Source organism: Notolepis coatsorum (genome assembly GCF_963971535.1).
Source record: "Notolepis coatsorum genome assembly, chromosome: 11".
NCBI lineage: Eukaryota > Metazoa > Chordata > Actinopteri > Aulopiformes > Paralepididae > Notolepis > Notolepis coatsorum.
The window spans coordinates 25,921,254-25,941,965 of NC_140175.1; the positions used below are offsets into that span (position 1 = coordinate 25,921,254).

General features: G+C 44.3%; 1 protein-coding gene across 1 annotated transcript in view; it reads right to left on the reverse strand.

The window, feature by feature from the left end:
• The window catches only part of npr2 (natriuretic peptide receptor 2), a 77,087-nt gene that overhangs the window by 7,815 nt on the left and 48,560 nt on the right, over positions 1 to 20,712 (reverse strand). The window contains exons 11-17 of the mRNA XM_084325216.1: positions 18,534 to 18,638; positions 16,990 to 17,061; positions 15,015 to 15,174; positions 14,705 to 14,860; positions 7,913 to 8,081; positions 4,991 to 5,137; positions 3,360 to 3,483 (exon numbers count right to left, since the gene is read on the reverse strand). Coding sequence (XP_084181342.1) covers positions 3,360 to 3,483; positions 4,991 to 5,137; positions 7,913 to 8,081; positions 14,705 to 14,860; positions 15,015 to 15,174; positions 16,990 to 17,061; positions 18,534 to 18,638 — 933 coding nt within the window. The remainder of the gene's footprint in view (positions 1 to 3,359; positions 3,484 to 4,990; positions 5,138 to 7,912; positions 8,082 to 14,704; positions 14,861 to 15,014; positions 15,175 to 16,989; positions 17,062 to 18,533; positions 18,639 to 20,712) is intronic.

Here is a 20,712-nt window from a genome sequence, read left to right on the forward strand (position 1 = left end):
TACTGGTCAGAGAACATGAAATGTTCTCTGACCAGTAGCCACTCAGGGGGATTTTAAGGTTCAAATAATATATACAAAATAATAGTAATAAAAGAAAAAGATAATTTAAATAATAATAATAATAATAATAATAATATGTTTAAATAATAATAATAATAATAATAATAATAATAATAATAATAATAATAATAATAATAATAATAATAATAATAATAATAATAATAATAATAATAATAATAATAATAATAATAATATGTTTAAATAATAGCAGCTTATAATCCTTTCTTTCAGAGATGACTTATTGGAATGTGACATGATACAACTGACAGAAAAACAGCAAACATGCAACACATTCATATTCAATTCCTGGGGTTTCTGCCTGCCTGCCTGTCTGGCAATAATAGGTTTTATGTTCAACCATTCACTATTTGCTGTCACTTTTTAAACACGGACTGTTGAAAAAGAAACTCCTTTGAACTTCTCAATTCCAACTTCAATTCTATGAAAATGTATTTGCTGCCCTGAGAACAATAAGAAGCTTTGAGTGGCTTAGTTTTGGTGCAACAACAACAAAGTACTACTGAGTGTTAGTCAGACGCAATGTGACAACTGAGCTCCGAAATGACATGGAAATAAATGTTTTAACTTTGAAGGAGGATACTTTCACACTGCCGGCAAAATTGGCCCAAATCAGTTTTTTTTGCTCATAATGTGACTCAGATCTGTTTTTCTCACGACAGTGGGAACAGCACAAATCACATAGAATCTGATATTTTTAATTCATATGTGGTCCTAAATCAGATACAGGTCAGGTTTTTTTTGCAATGCGAGATCAGTCTGAACAGTCATATCAGAATTCGTGTGACTTTTACATCTCTCTAGATTGACATTCATCACAATTCTGCGCTGGCGGGAGTCACTCTGTGAATACAAACGTGGAAGACAGCTGTGGTGGAGGTGGTCTTTTATTTATTTAGTATTTATTTAGTATTTGGGGTGATACTTCTGTACAAGCAGAACTTGAGGGGACGTATCATAACCGCTCTGTGTTTGTCTATCAAAAGACAAGGAAACGGCTCTTTCACCTCCTCCTCACACCCATTATCATTTGCTCACAAATTAGCTGGACTCCACTGCACATCAACTTAGAAATTAAACCATAAACTGTGACTTCAGTGTCCTCGTTCATTGTTGTTCATTTGCGCACGCGGGTCAGTTCAGGAGCGTGTCCGGTTCACACTGGAATCTCATAGATTAGATTCAAATCTATTGTCATTATACAGCTGCACAAGTACAGTACAACTAAAAAGAGGTTTGGCATCCAACCAGAGTGCAACTGTAACAGTAAAGTGCAATCGTAATATACAATGCACAGGAGATTATAGTGTTAATCAGATGTATGTACAGAGTTCAGTATTAATGTGTACAGTGATACAGGTACAGTATAAACACACTGTGGTAATAGTCATACTGGCCAACAGCGTAACTAGTAAGAGTAGGTAAGAGATGTACAGATATAGATATAGAATCTACAGATATGTAAAAAGGATTATATGCAGGTATGTACAGACAGATGTGTGTATATATATACAGTAAGAATAATGTGATATTGGCCACATTTGATGTGGAATCGGATCTGAGCAATAAATCAGAATTGAGCACCGAGGTTTGCAGTGTGAACGTAGCCTTTGTTCTTGGTAATAACATTGATGTAGTATACGTGTATCTGGGGGAAGGGGAGAGGCTAGAGACCAGAAAGGTAATCACCCTACATTTGACACGGTATCTCGACAATAACGGCACAGCCTCGAAATCTACTGAGTGAGGAGAGGGAGAGAAAAGGCTCTCGCATGACTCAACACTGCGTCAATGCTCTCTCCCTCCAACAATAGTACTATTTAGAGTCGTTGTTGTCTGTGTGGGAACTATGAGACACGCGGTTAAGTAGGATCTTGAATAACGGTGAACCCTTTTCCTGCACCCAGCATGGATGTGAATCCACTCCGGCTTAGAATATTTTCCGTCACAATGAGCTACATGACTGACGATCTTTAAAACTCTCTCACGGTCAAATTGTCTCTAATAATAATAATAATAGATTTCATTTGTAATGCGCTTTACAGTTGCGGGGCAACTCTCAGAGCGCTACAGTTAAAGGGACTTAAAAGCTAGCGAGAATAAAGGAAAGAAAGAATATAAAAATAGGCAAAACTAAAACATAAAATAGCAGAGAAACATAGAATAATAAAACTGATAAAATAAATTGGTAAAAGAACATAAAATGTGTGGAGCAAAAAAAAAATTTGATAAAAGGTCAACAGAAGGCTCTACTAAAAAGGTGGGTTTTGAGGCCTTTCTTAAAAACATCCACAGTCTGTGGTGCTCTCAGGTAGTCAGGGAGAGCATTCCACAGACTGGGAGCGGAGGAGCAAAAAGCCCGATCTCCCATAGTGCAGAGATTTGTCCTTGGGCGCTGCTCTCTCTCTCTCTCTACGCCGAAAAGAGAGGTCAATGGGAGAAGGATTATCTTGTATTTTACATCGACAAACCGATCACTTGAAATGTCAACGCTCGACAACTAAATCATATCATATCGTGCTCGCTCTGGTGATTGGCCTACACTTAAGGGTCCTAGAGTTTGCACTGAATTAGGAACATCTGCTTTTAGGTTCTGTGCCCCAGAAACATGGAACGTTTCGCGACGCACTTTAAAACTCAACTCATTAGTATCTAGCGATCAGTTTAAATCTGTAACATCAAACCACTTCACCACAGTCTGCAGCTGTTTTAAATTATTCTAAATGTTGAATTGATTGACTTTCCGTTTCTATATGGTTTATATTGTCTTTTTTCGTATTCATCATCGTGTTGTATTTCTCGACGTCACTGTAAATGAGAGCTTGCTCTCAATGATCCTTCGAGATTAAATACATTTTGAACAAAGACTGAATAAAGGCGGCATTGGGGCGACAGTGGCTCAGGAGGTAGAGCAGTCGCCTGGTAATCCGGAGGTTCCCGGTTCGATTCCCGCTCCACCCGGGCAGCGTATCGAAGTGTTTCTTGAGCAAGACACTTAACCCCTAACTGCTCCCGATGAGCAGGTTGGCACCTTGCGTGGTTGCCTCCGCTGTCGGTGTGTGAAATGTGTGAGTGAATGGGTCAAATGTGAGGAACAAATTGTAAAGCGCTTTGGATAAAAGCGCTATATAAATGCAGCCATTTACCATTTAAAGGCGACACACAGATGAATAACAGTAAGAATAGAGGGCAGGAGTGGAGGAACGGGGGGGGGGGGGGGGGCAGTGGATGCTCTGGCGGTGGTGTTCACGAAGGCGCTGGGATTCGCGGAGGCCGCGTACCTGTAACGGTGTGCTCTCGGCCGACATGGACGTGAAGCCCACGATGTCGCTGAAGTAAATGGTGACGCTGTCGAACGCCTCCGCCTGCACCGTTTCCCCACGCTTCAGCTGCTCCGCTACTGAGCTACACACACAAAAGAAGAGAGAGACATTAGGTCGAGCCATTCAAGGACGGAGCGCTTCTATACTTGAAGGTAGGAGCACTCAGGAAAGGCATGCTGGTGGTTATACATCAGTGCTGCTCTCTCTAAAGGTATTTATTCATCGAACCCTCGCACTGAAGAACCGTACGACTCCGTTTTGATATGGTTTGGACAAGCCCGCGTGTTTGCCGTATTCAGCCTCTGATATGATATGATATGATACATTTATTTATATTGCGCCCCTCAACCAATAGTTACATCGGACCGGGGCTGTCTTTAACTATGGATGAACACAACACTCTAACTCACCATCTTTAGATAATAAAGTACTCAACCTCTACTGTCTTTAACCCATTTTTAGACCTAAAACGCATGCTAATAATGCATTATATAGCCATACACACAAATGAATGTGTTTCCCGGTTTCACTATGAATGAACACAACACTCTAACTCACCATCTTTAGATAATAAAGTACTCAACCTCTACTGTCTTTAACTATGAGTGAACACAACACTCTAACTTACCATCTTTGGATAATATATTTTCTAAGTTTGAAAACATTGTTCCTCGTTGGTAAGGTCAGCTCACAGAGAAAAGATCGAAAGAGCACCATTTAGCCGTTTATGCCAATAAACCTGTGTTATAAAGAGACTAGCGGAGCTTGTGTGTGGTATGATCCAATGGGGAGATTTCATTCAAGTGACTTATCTTCATCAACGAACCAACACAAGTCCTATTCTGAACAAATAGAGTATACATACAACTAAGTAAAAGTCACATTAATTGAATTCAATCTAAAAGTTATATGGTTCTTCGTCTGAGGTACTCAATTGAATATCCGGTAGAATACAAAAAAGATTTATAACCTCTGAAAGAGTTGATCTGTTTGTTCCAGTGTGGATGCCTGGATCACTGAGTCGATGCTAAAATGCTTTAGCTAAGAATGACAGAGTGTGTCATTATAAATACAACTCCAATTTACAGATTTTATGTTAATGAAAGCTATCGGCGGGGAAACATTTACATCAGCAGCAGCTAACTTGCCTAATTCACAGCATAGTATTGAAAAGCATCAGCCATCTCTCTCTCTCTCTCTCTGCCATGACAGCCTTGAGTTAGGGAGGATATTTCCGACAGGAAAGAGGGGATAAATTAACCAGACAACAGACAGCTTAAGAACACGAGGGACTCACCCTGTCATTTGTAGCTGTCATGTTATCAGGATGATTTAAACCCCCTCATTTCTCCTCCTCATGCTCCTTAATGAGACGTTTTTATTTTATTTTTTTTTATCTCTTTACCCTTTCATCTACTTTCAGTTAGCATATCCGGGATATATGTACAGTATCTAGTAGAAATGTGATATCTTAAGGAAGGATTTCATTATTTTATGCCTACAGGGATGTTAAGATCTGTTTGACTGACAATCAACTCTTCTCAGTTAGAGGTTTCCAGCCGAACAACCAATTAGAAATGTTGTCTTACTGCGGCAAGATCTGGTAGAGGAGATTTTCGGCTTTCCTCTTCTCCTCCAGGTAGGCTTGTGTCCTATCCTCCACCAGGTTCTCCAGGTTATTGGCATACTGCTCCATTCTGGACAGCAGGTTGTTCAGGATGCTGGTGCTTCCCTCCCTGTGTGTCAGAGCAAAATCAAGTTCATTTACTGAGCGTTCCGATGATGACGACGACGTCCCAGAGGCTTCAGGTCATTGCGAGCTGCAGATGGTTTCAACTTGACACAACGAGCGATTCTAAATGGACCCAAGTTTATTTCCAATTGCACATTCCACATTCTGAGAAAAGGTAAACAAAAAAAAACATATATATATATATATTTTTTTAAATTAAAGGGTCAATAGCTTTGTTCACGGCAGACATCAAAACCAAATATCAGTCAAATAGGCTACAACACTCATTCAATGCTGACAATATTTTTATATAATCCTATTGTATAATGTGTGTGTCTCAGGAGATCTCTATATACGTACTTTTCAGGTGTGCATCATGCAGGTGTACACACATGCACACACACACACGCTTGCTCGATCGCACACACGCACACACACACACACAAACACCCACCCACTCTCTCGCTCACTCGCTCACTCACAAAGCTTCAGAGCAGGAATGTTTCAAAAGCATCAATGTTTGGCATCTTTACGCATTTATAAACAGATCCTACATACACCCCCCTGTTTGAGTTAAAGGAGCAACATATTAGGACTAGGAGACATGAAAGAGCACTGTAATCATAAAGGCCACGCCTGCATAGTAGCAAGTAGGGCTGGGCAAATAATCACATTTAGTTTTTCAGTTAAAATTCGATTTAAAGTTCAAGGAAAATGAAAATAAATAATAAATAAAGATTTATTTTCCGTAATATATTTATTTTCTTTATTTCTAAAGTTCAATAAATCCTTGACGTTTTTCCAAAGTCAATGAGTAATCATGTTAAATGATCTCAATATTTACCAACATAATTGCGATTATGATTTTTGCCGTAATCAAGCAGCCCTATAGCAGCAGGTCCACTGCAGGCACGATGCGACGCCCATAAATCATAAGGAAGGAAAAGAGAAGGACGATCCCTAAGAGTCCATCTTCCATCCAGCAGCTCCACCAAACGTAATCACATCCAGCCCAACGTAATCACAGAGAGTAACTTGTCTAGAGATGATGAGAACCAGCGAGTGGCTTCATTTGCACAGCGAGAGGTCAGCTGTTCACGATGCATGTGATGTGGGTTCAAACCTGAGCACTCTCCCGCTGAACACCCCTCTTGTTGCTGCGTGCTTCAGCCCGGCTCACACACACACACACACACACATGCTAAAAATAACAGGCCATCCGTCATGTCATGTCAACAACATACATTTGCGTAATGAAAATAATGTACATTAACGCGGAGCTTTCAGGGGTGAAGGGTCTTGTACACAAGAGGAGGAACTTCTCAGAGGATCCCTGAGTGCCTCCCGGGGTATCAATCACACAAACCACTCTGCTTCAGGCCACCACTCTGAAGGGAGGGCTATATATCACTGAGCTTACACTAACTCAACTACACGGTTGACTAACGGTTACCCTCGCTAAGCTAACATGACAGAGCGCGTGAGGAACCACGACCTGTGATCTCCGCACATCACGACACTCAAGGACATGAGTCTTAACTGGAGCTAGCCATCAGAGCGAAGCAGGCTATTCTCTGTCCTCGCTCCGCAATGTTGGAACGAACTTCCCGCCCGGCGTCAGGACAGCTGAAACCCGCCGCAATTCTCCGCCGTCGACTAAAAACACACTTCTTCGATCAATATCTGAAATGAAATAAAACTACTTTCGTACAAAAAACAAACCTTCCTACTGTCTTTTACTATTATGCACTTTGCTAATAAGGAATCTACCGTGCCTATATTACTACCTACTATGCTATTATGTCTTTACTACTATGCACTCAAGACTGTAGCACAGCACTCAAGTTCGACACTGTTTGACGTACAATCTTACTTACCCTTAGCTGCCAGAGTTGTACCCTTCCTGCTGACTTGTTGTTGTACAGAACAAAGTTGCTTTGTATAAAAGCGTCAGCTAAATGACTGAATGTAAATGTAGCCACAACGCGGACTGAAAACCGGTGGAAAGTGGCAAACGCGGCCCTGCCTAGAAAGCCACATGGAGAAGCTAGGACATCGGCTCTAGATAAAATGGAGACAACCATGTCTCATATTATCCTAAGCCAACCCGGCAACACATCAACAAACCTCTCGTCAGCACTATGGACAATATGGTGGTACAGTATGTGTGTGCGAGTTCATATCAGCAGGCATGTCCCATGCAGTCCCTGACAGAAGCTGTCCTACTCAGGGGATAAACACGCCTGACTGCAGAGCCACAAAACCCAGAACTAAAATATGCTTATGAATGATGCATGTGCTCATTGAAAAACAATACCAGAAGTATGGACACATACACCACCCCCACCCCCTTGCTCGCGTGCTTCCCACACACACATGCACGCGCACACACACACAAACAAACACAGAGAGGGAGAGGAGGTAAAATAAGGCTCCCTGCTGAGAGCTTCAGGAATCATAGTAGCCGTTTATCTAAAATTGTCTCGATGATTTCTCATACATGCCTCTCCTCCGGTTCCCCGTTACGCATCTCTTATAAACTCATCCACCTCCAGGGAGAACGTGAAGTGTGTGAGGGGGGCTCCAGTTACGACGCTCACTTGTCACAGTTTGACAGGGGCGAGGTTCGATCCGCAACTGAATTCTACTTGTTTAATGGCCACTACATCATTTCAAACGGCTCCATATAGAGGGGTGGCGTCTTAGGCTGAGTAATGACGAGAAGAAGGCAGGAGTAGAGTATAGTGTTCTGGATGTGTCTCAGGGCAACAGTTCTTACTTGTTGAGCTTGGTGATGTAGTTCTTGATGTGGCTGAAGTCGGGCCTCTCGGCAGGGTCCTCGGCCCAGCAGATGTCCATCAGGAAGGTCAGCTCCTCACAGTGGACGCTGTTGTCCGTGGAGGGCCGGAAGTAGGGCCTCTGGCCGTTACGAACCTTCTGCACTATCTCTGAGAGAGATAGGGAGAGAGAGAGAGAGAGAGAGAGAGAGAGAGAGAGAGAGAGAGAGAGAGAGAGAGAGAGAGAGACAGAGACAGAGAGAGAGAGAGAGAGAGACAGAGACAGAGACAGAGACAGAGAGAGAGAGAGAGAGAGAGAGAGAGAGAGAGAGAGAGAGAGAGAGAGGGTTAGTGAGCTATGGACCGTTATTAGAACAAGGCACAATATAACCCGTGGCCATCCGTGAGGTGAAAATGTGGCCAGTGTGGGCAGTGATTGGTCTTGACTCGAGTAGCACATCGTCGTCGGGGAAACTAAGACAAATGTCATGGGTGGAATTTGAGGATGGTGGGAATGACAATGATGTCTGAGAAATCGTCACGGCGATGCGTGTGCTGCACACAAGAAGAGGTTGATCATTTAATTTGCGTGGGGAACATTACTGGACCCGCAGGAAGACAAAAAGGAATGTGGGCGTCTGTGGTCTGTGTGTTGTTTGAGGAACAGGCTGAGGAAGGGCTGTTCAAGATTCAAGAGATTTATTATTTGTCACATACATACACGAGACATGTAGTGAAATGTGCAAAAATACAAATAATAAAATAGAATAATAAAAGAGACATGATAAAAAGGTTATATGGGGTGGCCGGGTAGTGCAGCGGACTAAGCGTCTGTCTACCACCACAGAGACAGTGGGATCGAATCCAGCTGTGGTGCTTCCGGGTTGGCCGACCGTCCATACTAACACATTTGGCAGTGTTAGCGGGTGGGAAACCCGGCGAGGGTGGGTCCTGGTCGTTGTAAACAGCGACTCCTACAGTTCGGTCGGGGCGCCTGCACAGCAAGGGAAGGATCTAGGAGAGGTAGTGTGACCCTTCCACACGTTACACTCCCCCAGTGAGAGTCCGCGCTGCCAGGTGAAAAGAAGCGGTGGGCTGTGTACACATGTGTCGGAGGAAGCATGTGATAGTCTCCGCCCTCCCGGAGCGACGGTAGGGGGTAGAGTGCGCAACGACCAGGAAGGGGATTGGGAATTGGCATAACGACTAACATTGGGATGGGAGAAAAACGGAAAAAAGTAGGAGGAAAAAGATAATAATAAAAATAAAAAAATTATATGAATAAAATACAATCCTAAGCATAAGAATGAAAGGTAATGAGTATTATATACAATAATATACAGATATACAGTTATGTTTTTTAAAGTGACCTTTTTTACCTGTAGTGTGTTTGTGTGCGAGATAGTGCAGGATGTGTGGTATGTGTGTGTGTGTGTGTGTGTGTGTGTGTGTGTGTGTGTGTGTGTGTGTGTGTGTGTGTGTGTGTGTGTGTGTGTGTGTGTGTGTGTGTGTGTGTGTGTGTGTGTGTGTGTGTGTTTGTTTATGTGTGCTTGTGTGTGGAGAGATCAGTGTTCTGATGGCCTGGGGGAAGAGGCTGAGTCTGAGTCTCTCTGTTCTTGCTGCATGTATGCGTAGGTGCTTGCCTGACCGCAGCAGCTTGAACAGGCTATTGTTGGGGTGGTGAGGGTCCTTCATTATTCTGCAGGCTCTGGATTTGCACCTCCTGTTGTATAAGTCCTGCAGGGGTGGTAGTGCAATACTCGTAGTAGCCTATACGCTCTGCTGAGCGCACTACTCTCTGTAGAGAGCCTTCCTGTCCTGGGGCAGTGCAGTTGCCAAACCAGGCAGTGATGTTCCCAGTCAGGATGCTCTCCACAGCCCGAGAGTAGAAGGACTGGAGTATCTTTCCTGATACTCTGAATTTCCTGAGTTGTCTCAGGTGGTAGAGGTGCTGCTTCGCCTTTTTTAACACAGTGTCTGTGTGTGTTGTCCATGTCTGTCTGAAGGTTTGTTCAAATACAACACAAAGCTAAATCTATTCAATTCAATTAAAATGCACGCAAGGTCAATTGAGAGACGGGTTACATTTAGAAATGGTCTAGTTTTTGGTAAATGTCAACAATGCTACTGTTGAGACCAAACTCTCTAGCGTGTCCCCCATGCCAGTCCCGATACTCATCAACTGTCAAACTGACGCAAGTAAAGAGAGACAAAATGTATCTTTGCGTTGCATCTGAACGTACTCGCATGTGTGGTTGGCGCTGTGCTCTAAGTCTATGTCCTGAGTGGCCATCTTGATGGACGTCGCTGATGCCATCACCTTCGCTTTACTCCGTGTACCTTGTCTATAATTCTATAATTCCCCATGTATTCTTGCTAATCATCAGTTGACCAACCTCAGCAGCTGTACACCTGTACTCAGTGCCTGGTCGTCCTGTCTGGGGGCATCTCTCTTTCTCTTTGAAATGACCTATCTACGTTTTCTTCTTGATCCTGCAATCATAACTGTCGCTTGCCTCGGAGTAGTTGTGATTGGAGGATCAAGAAAAGAAGGTACGATAAGATAAGATAACTACTTCGACTAGATCCGAGCGGTTCTCCTGCCCCCTGGGGAATATGACTCTGATATTCTTTGCTCCAAGCCTTGACTTTTAGCCTTATTTTCATACCAGCGCTCGTTTTCCAATGCTTTAATTTTGCTGTTGTTCTTAGCTTTATTTATTTTAATTTTTAATTTTTTTTAATTTGATGTACCTTAGATAATATTGCTACCATATATGTATATAATATATATGTGTTTCATTACATGTATATATATACATACTAGTGCTGTCAGGCGATTAAAAAAAGTAATCTAATTAATTACATGATTTGTAATTAATTAATCAAATTAATCGCATTTTAATCGCATAACCATTTTATGCCTGATATTTTATATTCTATAATCATATTTCAAATTGCATGTGTCCGGATGGCAGAATTCAGTACTGTATCTACAAAACCTTCTGTTTAATCATCTTCCATCTATTAATTTGATTAGATTTTTCAGGTCTGGTCAATTTGAGCATGGTGTTATTCACACAGTCAAAGATAAAAAATAAAAAAATTATTGATTTCTCATTTGGTTCATTACAATTTACTCAAGCCTAGTAAATAAAAAAAGTTTTTTTTTGTAATTAATTTTGAGTTAATTTTCATAACGCGATAATTTGCTGTGAAATTAATTAATCTAATTAACGCGATAAACTGACAGCCCTAATACATACATACCAATTATTCGCCTGTTCTATTCTCCATCCATCTATCATCCATAGCAACACTATATTATCACCGCCATCCAGTTGGGGGATCCCCTTTGAACAGCTCATCTGAGGTTTCTCTCCTCCACTGTGGTACTTTTTTGTCCTATTGCTAGGTTTTTAGTGAGTCGTTCCTTATCTTCATTGGGGAAAGTGTCGCATATTTGGATTTTATGGTGTTATTTGTTCTTGATCTATTGTGATGTTTCTTCTTGACTTTATTTGAGAAAATTCTATTTGTAAATCCGGATTTGTTTTGGCAGTCTGAGTATGTTGAGTAATTATTTTGTGGAGATCTTCAGTTTTGCAGGATTTTTGGATAAAGCATGGCACTTGACTTGAGACAAAACACACTATATCCTATATAATTGTATATGAATTCCTCTTGTTTCTTTGTTTACATACATTGTTTACAGCTTGTTATATTACGTTTTATTTATTTCTATTTTTTTGTGGCCATCTTGGTCTATATAACTTTGTCAATGTCAAGTATACTATTATATACTTATAGTTTATTTGTCTTGTAAACCCATACACCTGTATGTAAGACACGGAAATAAAAAAACATCAAATCAGTCAATTCATCAACTTCCTGAGGTGAAATACCCCTTTATGCCAACCAAGATAACAGAGGACTAATCTAGAGGACACTAACGTTAAATGTCATCAGAAGATTTGCAATCACAGCCCTGATTATCTCTCCTAATTAAGTAGACCCAATGCAGTATGGCCAATCACTACAATCAGCCCCAAAGGGAGGGGGAGGGGGTCAAATGATGAGCACTTGTACAATCAGTCTGGAGCGTGACTGACTGTGCATGAGTTAAAGTTAAAGTAATCAATATATCGGGGGACCCAAGTGGCGACCCATGTAACACGCTGCGTCGCGAAGCGGCCGACCATGGTTCGATTCCCGGACCCGGCGTCCTTTGCCGAATGTCTTCCCCCCGCTCTGTCTCCCGTTCCTCCTCTCTCTCTCTCTACTGGACTGCCCGGTAGTACAATCAAATAAAAATCTACCAAAAACATAAGAAAAAAAAGAAAAATAAGTTATCAATATAACAGTGGCAGGTGGAAGTAAAGACCAGCAGGTTGCATCTTGCAGGGCTGTGATTGTGAGCCCCTGGTGTTAAATAGCTTTCCATGGTTTTCCTACCGTCACTCGGTTGGAGGGGATTTCAACAAGCAATCAGGGAGGCAGCCTAATGGTGACCAGGTTGGGTGAGACTGTGATGGCCAATCAGTCTTACTGGCGTATTTATCAAATGTCAGTAGCCGTTCAGACTGAGGAACGTTCACTACTGATTGCAAAACTGATTATCTGGCAACCATGTATGCAAATGTGATCCCAATCACACAGTGTGTAAAGGTTACACCAACACACTTAAAAACGGGGAATTTCTATGGTCCAAAAATATGAGTGAGAACAAGAAACTCCCTAATCTAAAAGCTAGAGTTCTAAAACTCAAACGTGTGAATGTGATGTCATCAAGTATAAAGTCTGGAGTTGCTCCGTAGACAATGAATTGGGTAAACACGACCCAAGATGTGAAAACACGACCGTAGAATGAAGCTGATTTGAGTCTAAAAACTCAAGACAAATTCTGTGGCTCCACAAAATCAGTCTCCCATATTCATTGTCTATGGAGCAGCTCTAGACGTTATACTTGATGACGTCACAGGTTTGAGTCTTACTTCTCTGGTTTATGGCTTTGGGAGAGTAGCTCATGTTCACAAATATTGATTGAGCTTTTGCTAGGCCATGGAAACAAATTACATATTTAAATTCTTAATTCGGGCGAATTTAAACTAGTTACGACCCAAAGTGGCCATCTGATGCATTGTCATGTTAGGAATTCTCAGACAAAGCCTCTGAGGGAAAAACTATGACAATGGGAATTGTTGCCCCTTCTTCAGGCAGCAAAACTGCGGTAGAATAATGGTCAACAACAATACAAAGACGGGGGCGGTCAGGTGGCGTAGCGGAGATTGTGCTCGTCACCAATGCAAGAGGCTGCGGTCTCGACTCCCGGAGAGTCAGCATTGCCTTGGCTCGGGCTGATCGCTATACTAACTCGTTTGGCTGAGTTAGGGGGAGGGGAGTGGAGCCGTGGGTGGGTCCTGGGCGTTGTGGACAGTGACCCCTACAGTTCGGTCGGGGCGCCTGCTCAGCGAGGGTAGGATCTGGAGAGAGGTAGTGCGACCTTCCCCACGTTCAGTGGTGCAGTCGTGGTCACACCCGGTTACACGCCGTGTTACCAGATCACTGAGGCAGAAGTACGCGCGATCGCGCACGGATGTGTACTCGCGTGTACGCGCACACAAAAATGCGCTGTATCCATTCGTTGTGACTAGTACCCGGCCACCGTTTTACATAACAAAAAGCGCAGGTAGACTAAGTGTCTGGGTGTTGGCTATCTGAATGCATCTCCCCCTTCATTCTGTGTGACACAGGCAGTGGAGGTGAATACTAATGTGGCTCGGAATTCGTGATGGGGGTCTACCTGCTTATGATATTGAATCAAGCGTCTGTGCTGCGCACCAGCTTTCCACGCGCACATTCACACAAATAGAGAGCAAGAAGAGCTTGTATGATAGAAAGATTGCACTTGCGTATATGCGCTTGTGTGTGTGTGTGCGTGTGTGTGTGCGTGCGTGTGTGTGTATAAATCAGTTCTGTGCGCATGCACGTACCCGCGCGCGCGTGCGCGTGCACGTGGCGTGGCGTGTTACCAGTTCCCATATTACGACTGCACCACTGCCCACGTTACACTCTCCCGGTGAGAATCTGCGCTGCCAGGCTGGCTGCCGGCTGGCTGCACATGCGTCGGAGGAAAGCATGCGACAGTCTCCGGCCTCCCGGACCAACAGTAGGGGGGAGTGCGCAACAACCAGGAAGGGGGTTGGGAATTGGCATAACGACTAACAGTGGGATGGGAGAAAAATCGGAAAAAAGAGGGGGGAAAAGATAATAATAAAAAAAAAAAACGGCTACGTGGCGTAGTGGGCAAGGCGTTCGCCACGAAATGCTGGAGACGCTGGGCTCGTCAGTTCGAGCCCAGCGCTCCACATTTGCTTTCAGTTTAGCTGGTCGTCCGTACTAATATACATTGGCCGTATTAGGGGGTGGGAAACTGATGGGTGGGGATCGGGCGTTGTGGACAGTGACTCCTACAGGTCGGTTGGTGCGCCTGCGCAGTAGAATCAGGAAGTGTCGGGGGCAGCGTGAGCCTCCCACGCGTTACTCCTCGCCACTGAGAGATCGAGCTGCGCAGGTGAAAAGATGCCACTGCTGTTACCTCAAGTACCGGAGGGGACTTGTGCTATGTATGACTTAGTCCACATTGCAGCCGGCTTGTGGGAGGCAAGAAACAGCGTCCGTGACAGGGGAGGGTTGAATTGGATGATACGAAATTGGGATGGGAGAAAATATAGAAAATGGGAGAAAAAGTGGATATAAAAAAAAAAAAAAAAAAAAAAAACTGCAGTGTTTACCTTTGGGGCTGAGGTCCATGCCCTCTACGTAGAAAGGGCCGTTCCTCAGGGCGATCTCCTGCAGGATGATCCCGCAGCTGTACACGTCACCCTTCTGGGTGCCCTCCGGAGGGTGGCGATCATATATCAGCAACTCAGGCGCCGTCCAGAGCTTCTCTGAAAACAAGTCCCAGTCAAATTACACACGCCGGGAAAAGAACACGTCGTCTCCCTTGGCGATAATAGAGTCGATGAGGTGAAACAACATCCAGAACAGCGATGACGGGACGGCGTCCCCACGCGCCCGGCGGAGGGGAGTTTATAGACTTACTGGCGTAGAGGGCGTACGTGTCGTCGTTCTCGCAGGACGAGCGGAAGCTGGCCAGGCCGTAGTCGGTGATCTTCAGGACGAAGCGGCTGTCCACCACGCAGTTGGACGACTTGAGGTTTCCATGGGAGCCGATGTAGCTGTTGTGGAGATAGTTCATTCCCTGGCAGGGAGGGAGGGAGAGAGTGTGAAGCGGAGCGTTAAGGACACAGCGGAGGATCGCATGCAAATGTCGCATTGTGGGAAATCAATGTGGTTGTAATAAGTGGATGTATGGTGAAAATGTTTGCGAGAGGCCCTTTTTTGAGGTCAGTGTATTCGATGGAGGGGGGGGGGGGGGTGGAATTCCCCCGAGAAATTATTACTAATCCTTTTCAGGAACGCGGAGAACTCTGCACACCGAACTGTCCTCGCCAGTTGAATTATTCTTTAGTGAAGCCGGTGAGTCAAGTTTCCCCCTCAAAGTTCTTCTCGGTAGCTCAAGGCGACAATAGTCGACAATACTTCCTGCCCGCGGGAACTCTCTTTCGCTATGGAGCAATTTAGTTTTGAGCCCTTCATCACCCACGTACTTCAATATGGTACCTATTCAAAGAACACTGATCTCTCTGACAAAAAGCACCATTGTTAGAGCAGACAAAAAAAGTTTTAGAAAAATACACAGATGATTCGTTTTGATTAAGCGGAAGGAATTTCATGGCAGGCTTGTGATTAAGTTTCTGCCCCAACATCGAGGTCATGCCTTGTGCCTTATGATGCCAATGTATACTTATAGACAATATAGTTTGCCAAAAATAGATTGTTGAGTGGTCTGGTCTGATTGTGTTATGCATGATTCACTCGCTCTCAGTTTTAGGTTATACTTGTCAGTCATCTCTCTCTCTCTCTCTCTCTCTCTCTCTCTCTCTCTCTCTCTCTCTCTCTGAATCTGAAATTTGAGGGAATGTTATGTGAAAATTTGGCTCAAGTTTTGGCTCTATGTCACACTTAACATGACCATGCAGTCCAACGCGAGGAGCATCAGTGGGGTTGTTCGACATGTGCTTTTGCATAATTACATACAGATAGTGATTGATTGATTGATTGATTGAAAACTTTATTAACATATTGCAGAATGGGTACAATACAGTAAGGCTCAATACACACAATTGTTAAGGGGGTGCAGACCAGAGAAAGACTTTCGTCTTGTTTACATCAGGGTCCCCCTGATGTACTGAAACAAAAGCTCCATTTGATTATTATGATAATCAAATCAGACCTTCTTCAATTTGGCTTTTTCCATTACCCAGTGTGAACACATTAACCAGATCTGTGATGCTGTTGTTGTTGTTGTTGTTGTTGTTGTTGTTGTTGTTGTTGTTGTTGTTGTTGTTGTTGTTGTTGTTGTTGTTGTTTTTGTTGTTTCCTCCCATTTTATAGACATAGCACCCCCATGTCTGAAAATGTGCATGTTCAGATCAAGTACTAAGGATCAAGGTCTAATCCCTACATACCTTTACAATATCATTGATCAGGGAGTAGAGGATCAAGGTCTAATCCCTACATACCTTTACAATATCATTGATGAGTGAGTAGAGAATCAATGTCTAATCCCTACATACCTTTACAATATCATTGATCAGGGAGTAGAGAATCAATGTCTATCCCTACATACCTTTACAATATCATTGATCAGTGAGTAGAGGATCAAGGTCTAATCCCTACATACCTTTACAATATCATTGATCGGGGAGTAGAGGATCAAGGTCTAATCCCTACATACCTTTACAATATCATTGATCAGGGAGTAGAGGATCAATGTCTAATCCCTACATACCTTTACAATATCATTGATCAGGGAGTAGAGGATCAAGGTCTAATCCCTACATACCTTTACAATATCATTGATCAGGGAGTAGAGGATCAATGTCTAATCCCTACATACCTTTACAATATCATTGATCAGGGAGTAGAGGATCAATGTCTAATCCCTACATACCTTTACTATATCATTGATCAGGGAGTAGCGGAACATCCAGTCCAGATTGATGCTCTCGTTCTCCAAAATGTCCTGGAACGAAAACACACACAACACCAAACACACTCAGTGGAAAACAATCCAATCCTCATATAGAGAAGCAAACTCTTTAAAGAAACTGACAAGGCCGTAAGACCCATGACAGCGTTTAGAAATCCCTCCAAATTAACTAGGGGCCTCTCCGTGCAGACGGATCCCCTAAGTACAAGGGAACTCACAGACGCAGTATTGTTCTTTCACTTTAGCTTTTTTCTGTGTTTTAAATGAGATTACTTGTCATCTTCGGGGGCATGTACACAGCGTTTCTAAATCTTCCCGAGGATCAAATGTGTCAATGTAATGTCGGCCGTGACAAGGGACAGGGATGAATGGCCCAAGAAAAGACCGGAGGCAAAAGGGCCGTTTATGGAACCTGAGCCCAGAGTGCGTCATCCGGCTACATCGCGTCCAGTTAGGCCACGGCTATCTGTCATTATTACTTTTCGGCAGTTGTGTGTGAGACTCCGTAGCAGAACGTTTCCCATAGTTTCCCAGCTCTTCCTCTCTCTTTTTTTTTTTTGGCAGTTCAGCAAAGCTAGCATGTCAAGAAAAGGCTCTCAGCGCCAAGCCAAGAGCAAGTTTGCTCAATGCATCATGCGTATACTTCTCAGTGCATCATAAACCAGACGCGGAAAGAGTCACATCGCTAGCGTCAAGTGGTCCGGAGATTTCAGACGAAAATAAAACGACTTTAAACACGGGGCGGGGGGGGAGGCGCTGGTTTTCTCAGACGCATCTCAGTTGTGATCTAAATATGGACATCTTTTGTTTGTTTTACCTTAAAGGGAAAGTTCAAGAATCTTGGACCCCCTGGTACTATTCTCTACCGGTACTTGACCAGTGATGTTGTCTTTTCTCTGTGTAAACCACACTGTTCTTCATACAGGATCCGCAGCTCCCGCTAGTTAGCCATCCAACTCAAACGGGGGCCCTGTATCATTCTGTACCAGCCCTGCTGGAGTAAACACTGTGACCTGCTCCCACGCTGCACCCAAAGCGAAGCGCTTTGTTTTCAAGTATTTAAGTGTGTTTTACACTGGCCCCATTAACTTTGCATTCATTTGGTGGCTAACTATAAGGAGGAGCTGGGTATCCAGTGTGAAGCGCAGCACGGATCGTGTCCAGAGAAAGGACTCTAGCTTTCGATGACATCTTCCATGAGCAAGAAATAGGCCTACAGGTCCAAGATCCTTACCAGGGTATCTGCAGGTTTAGTGAAATTAAAGACTTTTTAATACCTTTTAAGGCCTTATGAATTTAATACCGTTTAATACTTTTTAACCCTGCTTACCTTTTTAAAAGAAAAAGAAAAGACCATAAAACCCTTCTATGTTCCAGCTGTATACTGTCTGACAATATGTAGCAAATTCAAACAGCTCGGTGTCATCCCTGTTCCCAGGGTGGAAAACAACCCAACCCGAGGACGACACGAGAGCAAACTGGCAGCCGGGGGGAAGAGGTCTTACCTGAAGACTTCCTCTGGGACAGTATTCAGTCACAATGCAGATGTTCGGAGGGTCAATGCAGGCTCCAATGAACCGGGTCAAGTGGTTGAACTGAACGTCTCTCATCTGAAAATAACCATCAAACAAACAAAAGCACAATCATTACTTGAAAAATCCACTCAAACGTTTACCCCCCCCCCCCTGCCCCGAAACCTCCGTGGAAATAGAAGGGGAGGAGGAGGAGAACTGTAGGGTCATTTATAGAAAGAGATTAAAAATACACTGCCAGCACTTCATCATCAGAATAGTCTATTTACAGTGAGTGGGCCGGTTGGCACAGTGTCTTTTCTGCGCGTCGAGGTGGAGCACCCCCTCTCTCTCAGGCAGGGCCGCGCAGTTGACACATGTGTGCATGTGAATAAATTGGCCCGGGGAGGTTATGAATGAGGCAGTGTGTCCCCAGGAGCGTCAGGCCTGGAGGTGTTGAGAGGATGTACTAATAGCAACATCACAGCGCGGAGCCGAGGGGTTGAACGTGTTCAGATTCACCCGCGTTATACATGGAAAAATTATCACTGATTCCGACGAGCTCTCAGTCTCTCTCTCTCTTTTCTTTTTACGATGTTCGGGGCCGTCGTCCAACAGCAAATCCTATCATCGAAAAGGGGAAATTTTGGGCTTGTTTTCGTGGAGACGGTGCCTTTGGAGCGAATGTTTATTATTGAAAGATGCCATATGCTGGAGAAAGTATAAACTGGAGTACAGTAAATCAGTTTCTCCTCCTCCTCGCAAAAGAGACAAAGTAACGTGGATCCCCTTTTTCCACACACACACACACACACCTTCATTCCAACCCCGCTCAGAGTGCTGACAAGGAGCGACGCACGGTCTCCCTGTGGCCAGCGTGAAACTTCCAAAACACTGGTGATCATAACTTCAACAGTGTGTTTTTGGTTTTGGGGCGCCGCATGCACGGAAAGCGGAGGTGAGTGACAGGCGCTCCAACACCAAAAACCAGGGAGTTAGTTGCTCCTGTTTCACAGCTCAGGAGAAGTTAGCATACCCTTTGGCCTATATAATTCCCCCTGCTGAATTCTAGCGAGAGAGGGAGGAGTAGGGGGGGGGGGGGTAGAAGAAGGAGGAGGAGGAGGAGGAGATGAGAGGAGGAGCAGAGGCAGATGGAAGACAAGGGGTTAAGTTTCCATTGGCAAGACCCTCTCTCTCTCTCCCCCCATCTGGTTGGCTCTTTCATGAGCTGAGGCCTGACAGTCGATCGGGCCCCCGGGGCTTTTGAGGAGCTGCCAGCTGAGACGGCTGTGTCTCTCTCTCTCTCTCCGCTCTCCTGTGCGCGCCTGGCCGAGCGACCGAGAGGCCACACGGCTCCCCTCAACCGGGCCACCAGTCAGAGGACAGGAAGAAAAGGAGGAGAGAGATGTAGAATGAGAGCAAGAGAGAGACACACAGAGAGAGAGCAAGAGAGAGAGACATACAATAGAGAGCGAGAGTAATGAGAGAGAGGGAGAGAGAGAGAGAGAGAGAGAACTAAGAGAGAGAGCCTAGCGTGCCTAAAAAAAACTTGTATCCACAGGACGGCTGATAACGCAATTAGGACAGAGCACTGATGTCATCTCTAAGCTATGTCCTTCCCTGTCCCTCACTGTGTTTATAGCAGTAACGCATTCTCTGGGGTCTCCCCTCTACACCTTTATCACGTACTTATTCACATTTAAACTGACCTGATCTCAAGCAACGCCCCCTTTTTTTCCCCTTCGATCCTCCAACGGTTGCGATTGGAGGATCAAGAAAAGAGGGTGGGGGGCTCGAGATAGGTAAATCGCAACGACGGCACAAGGGGACAATTTCACCGACAGCTGTTTTTGCTAACGTCGAGGAGGATGTCGGGGGGGGAAGTGTTTGCCGCATGTGTGATGCTTGGAGCCACGAGAGACTTCCTGCGTGTCGGGTGATGATGGAGGCCCTGCTTTTGAAGACGCTTGCAACGAGCCAGACACCACAACAAGACGGCCTGACACAGTGGCTGGACTTCTGACGGAGGGGCCGAGGCGCTCGGCAGCCCCGCTGAAGGGGATCATAAACACAGGCATGCGGGCCTGGAACCAGGGCGCAAAGAATGAGCTTCTCAACCTGGGGCCGGTTTACAAGCTAAATGCACAGTCGTTTAATTTTAGTGTTATTTCTT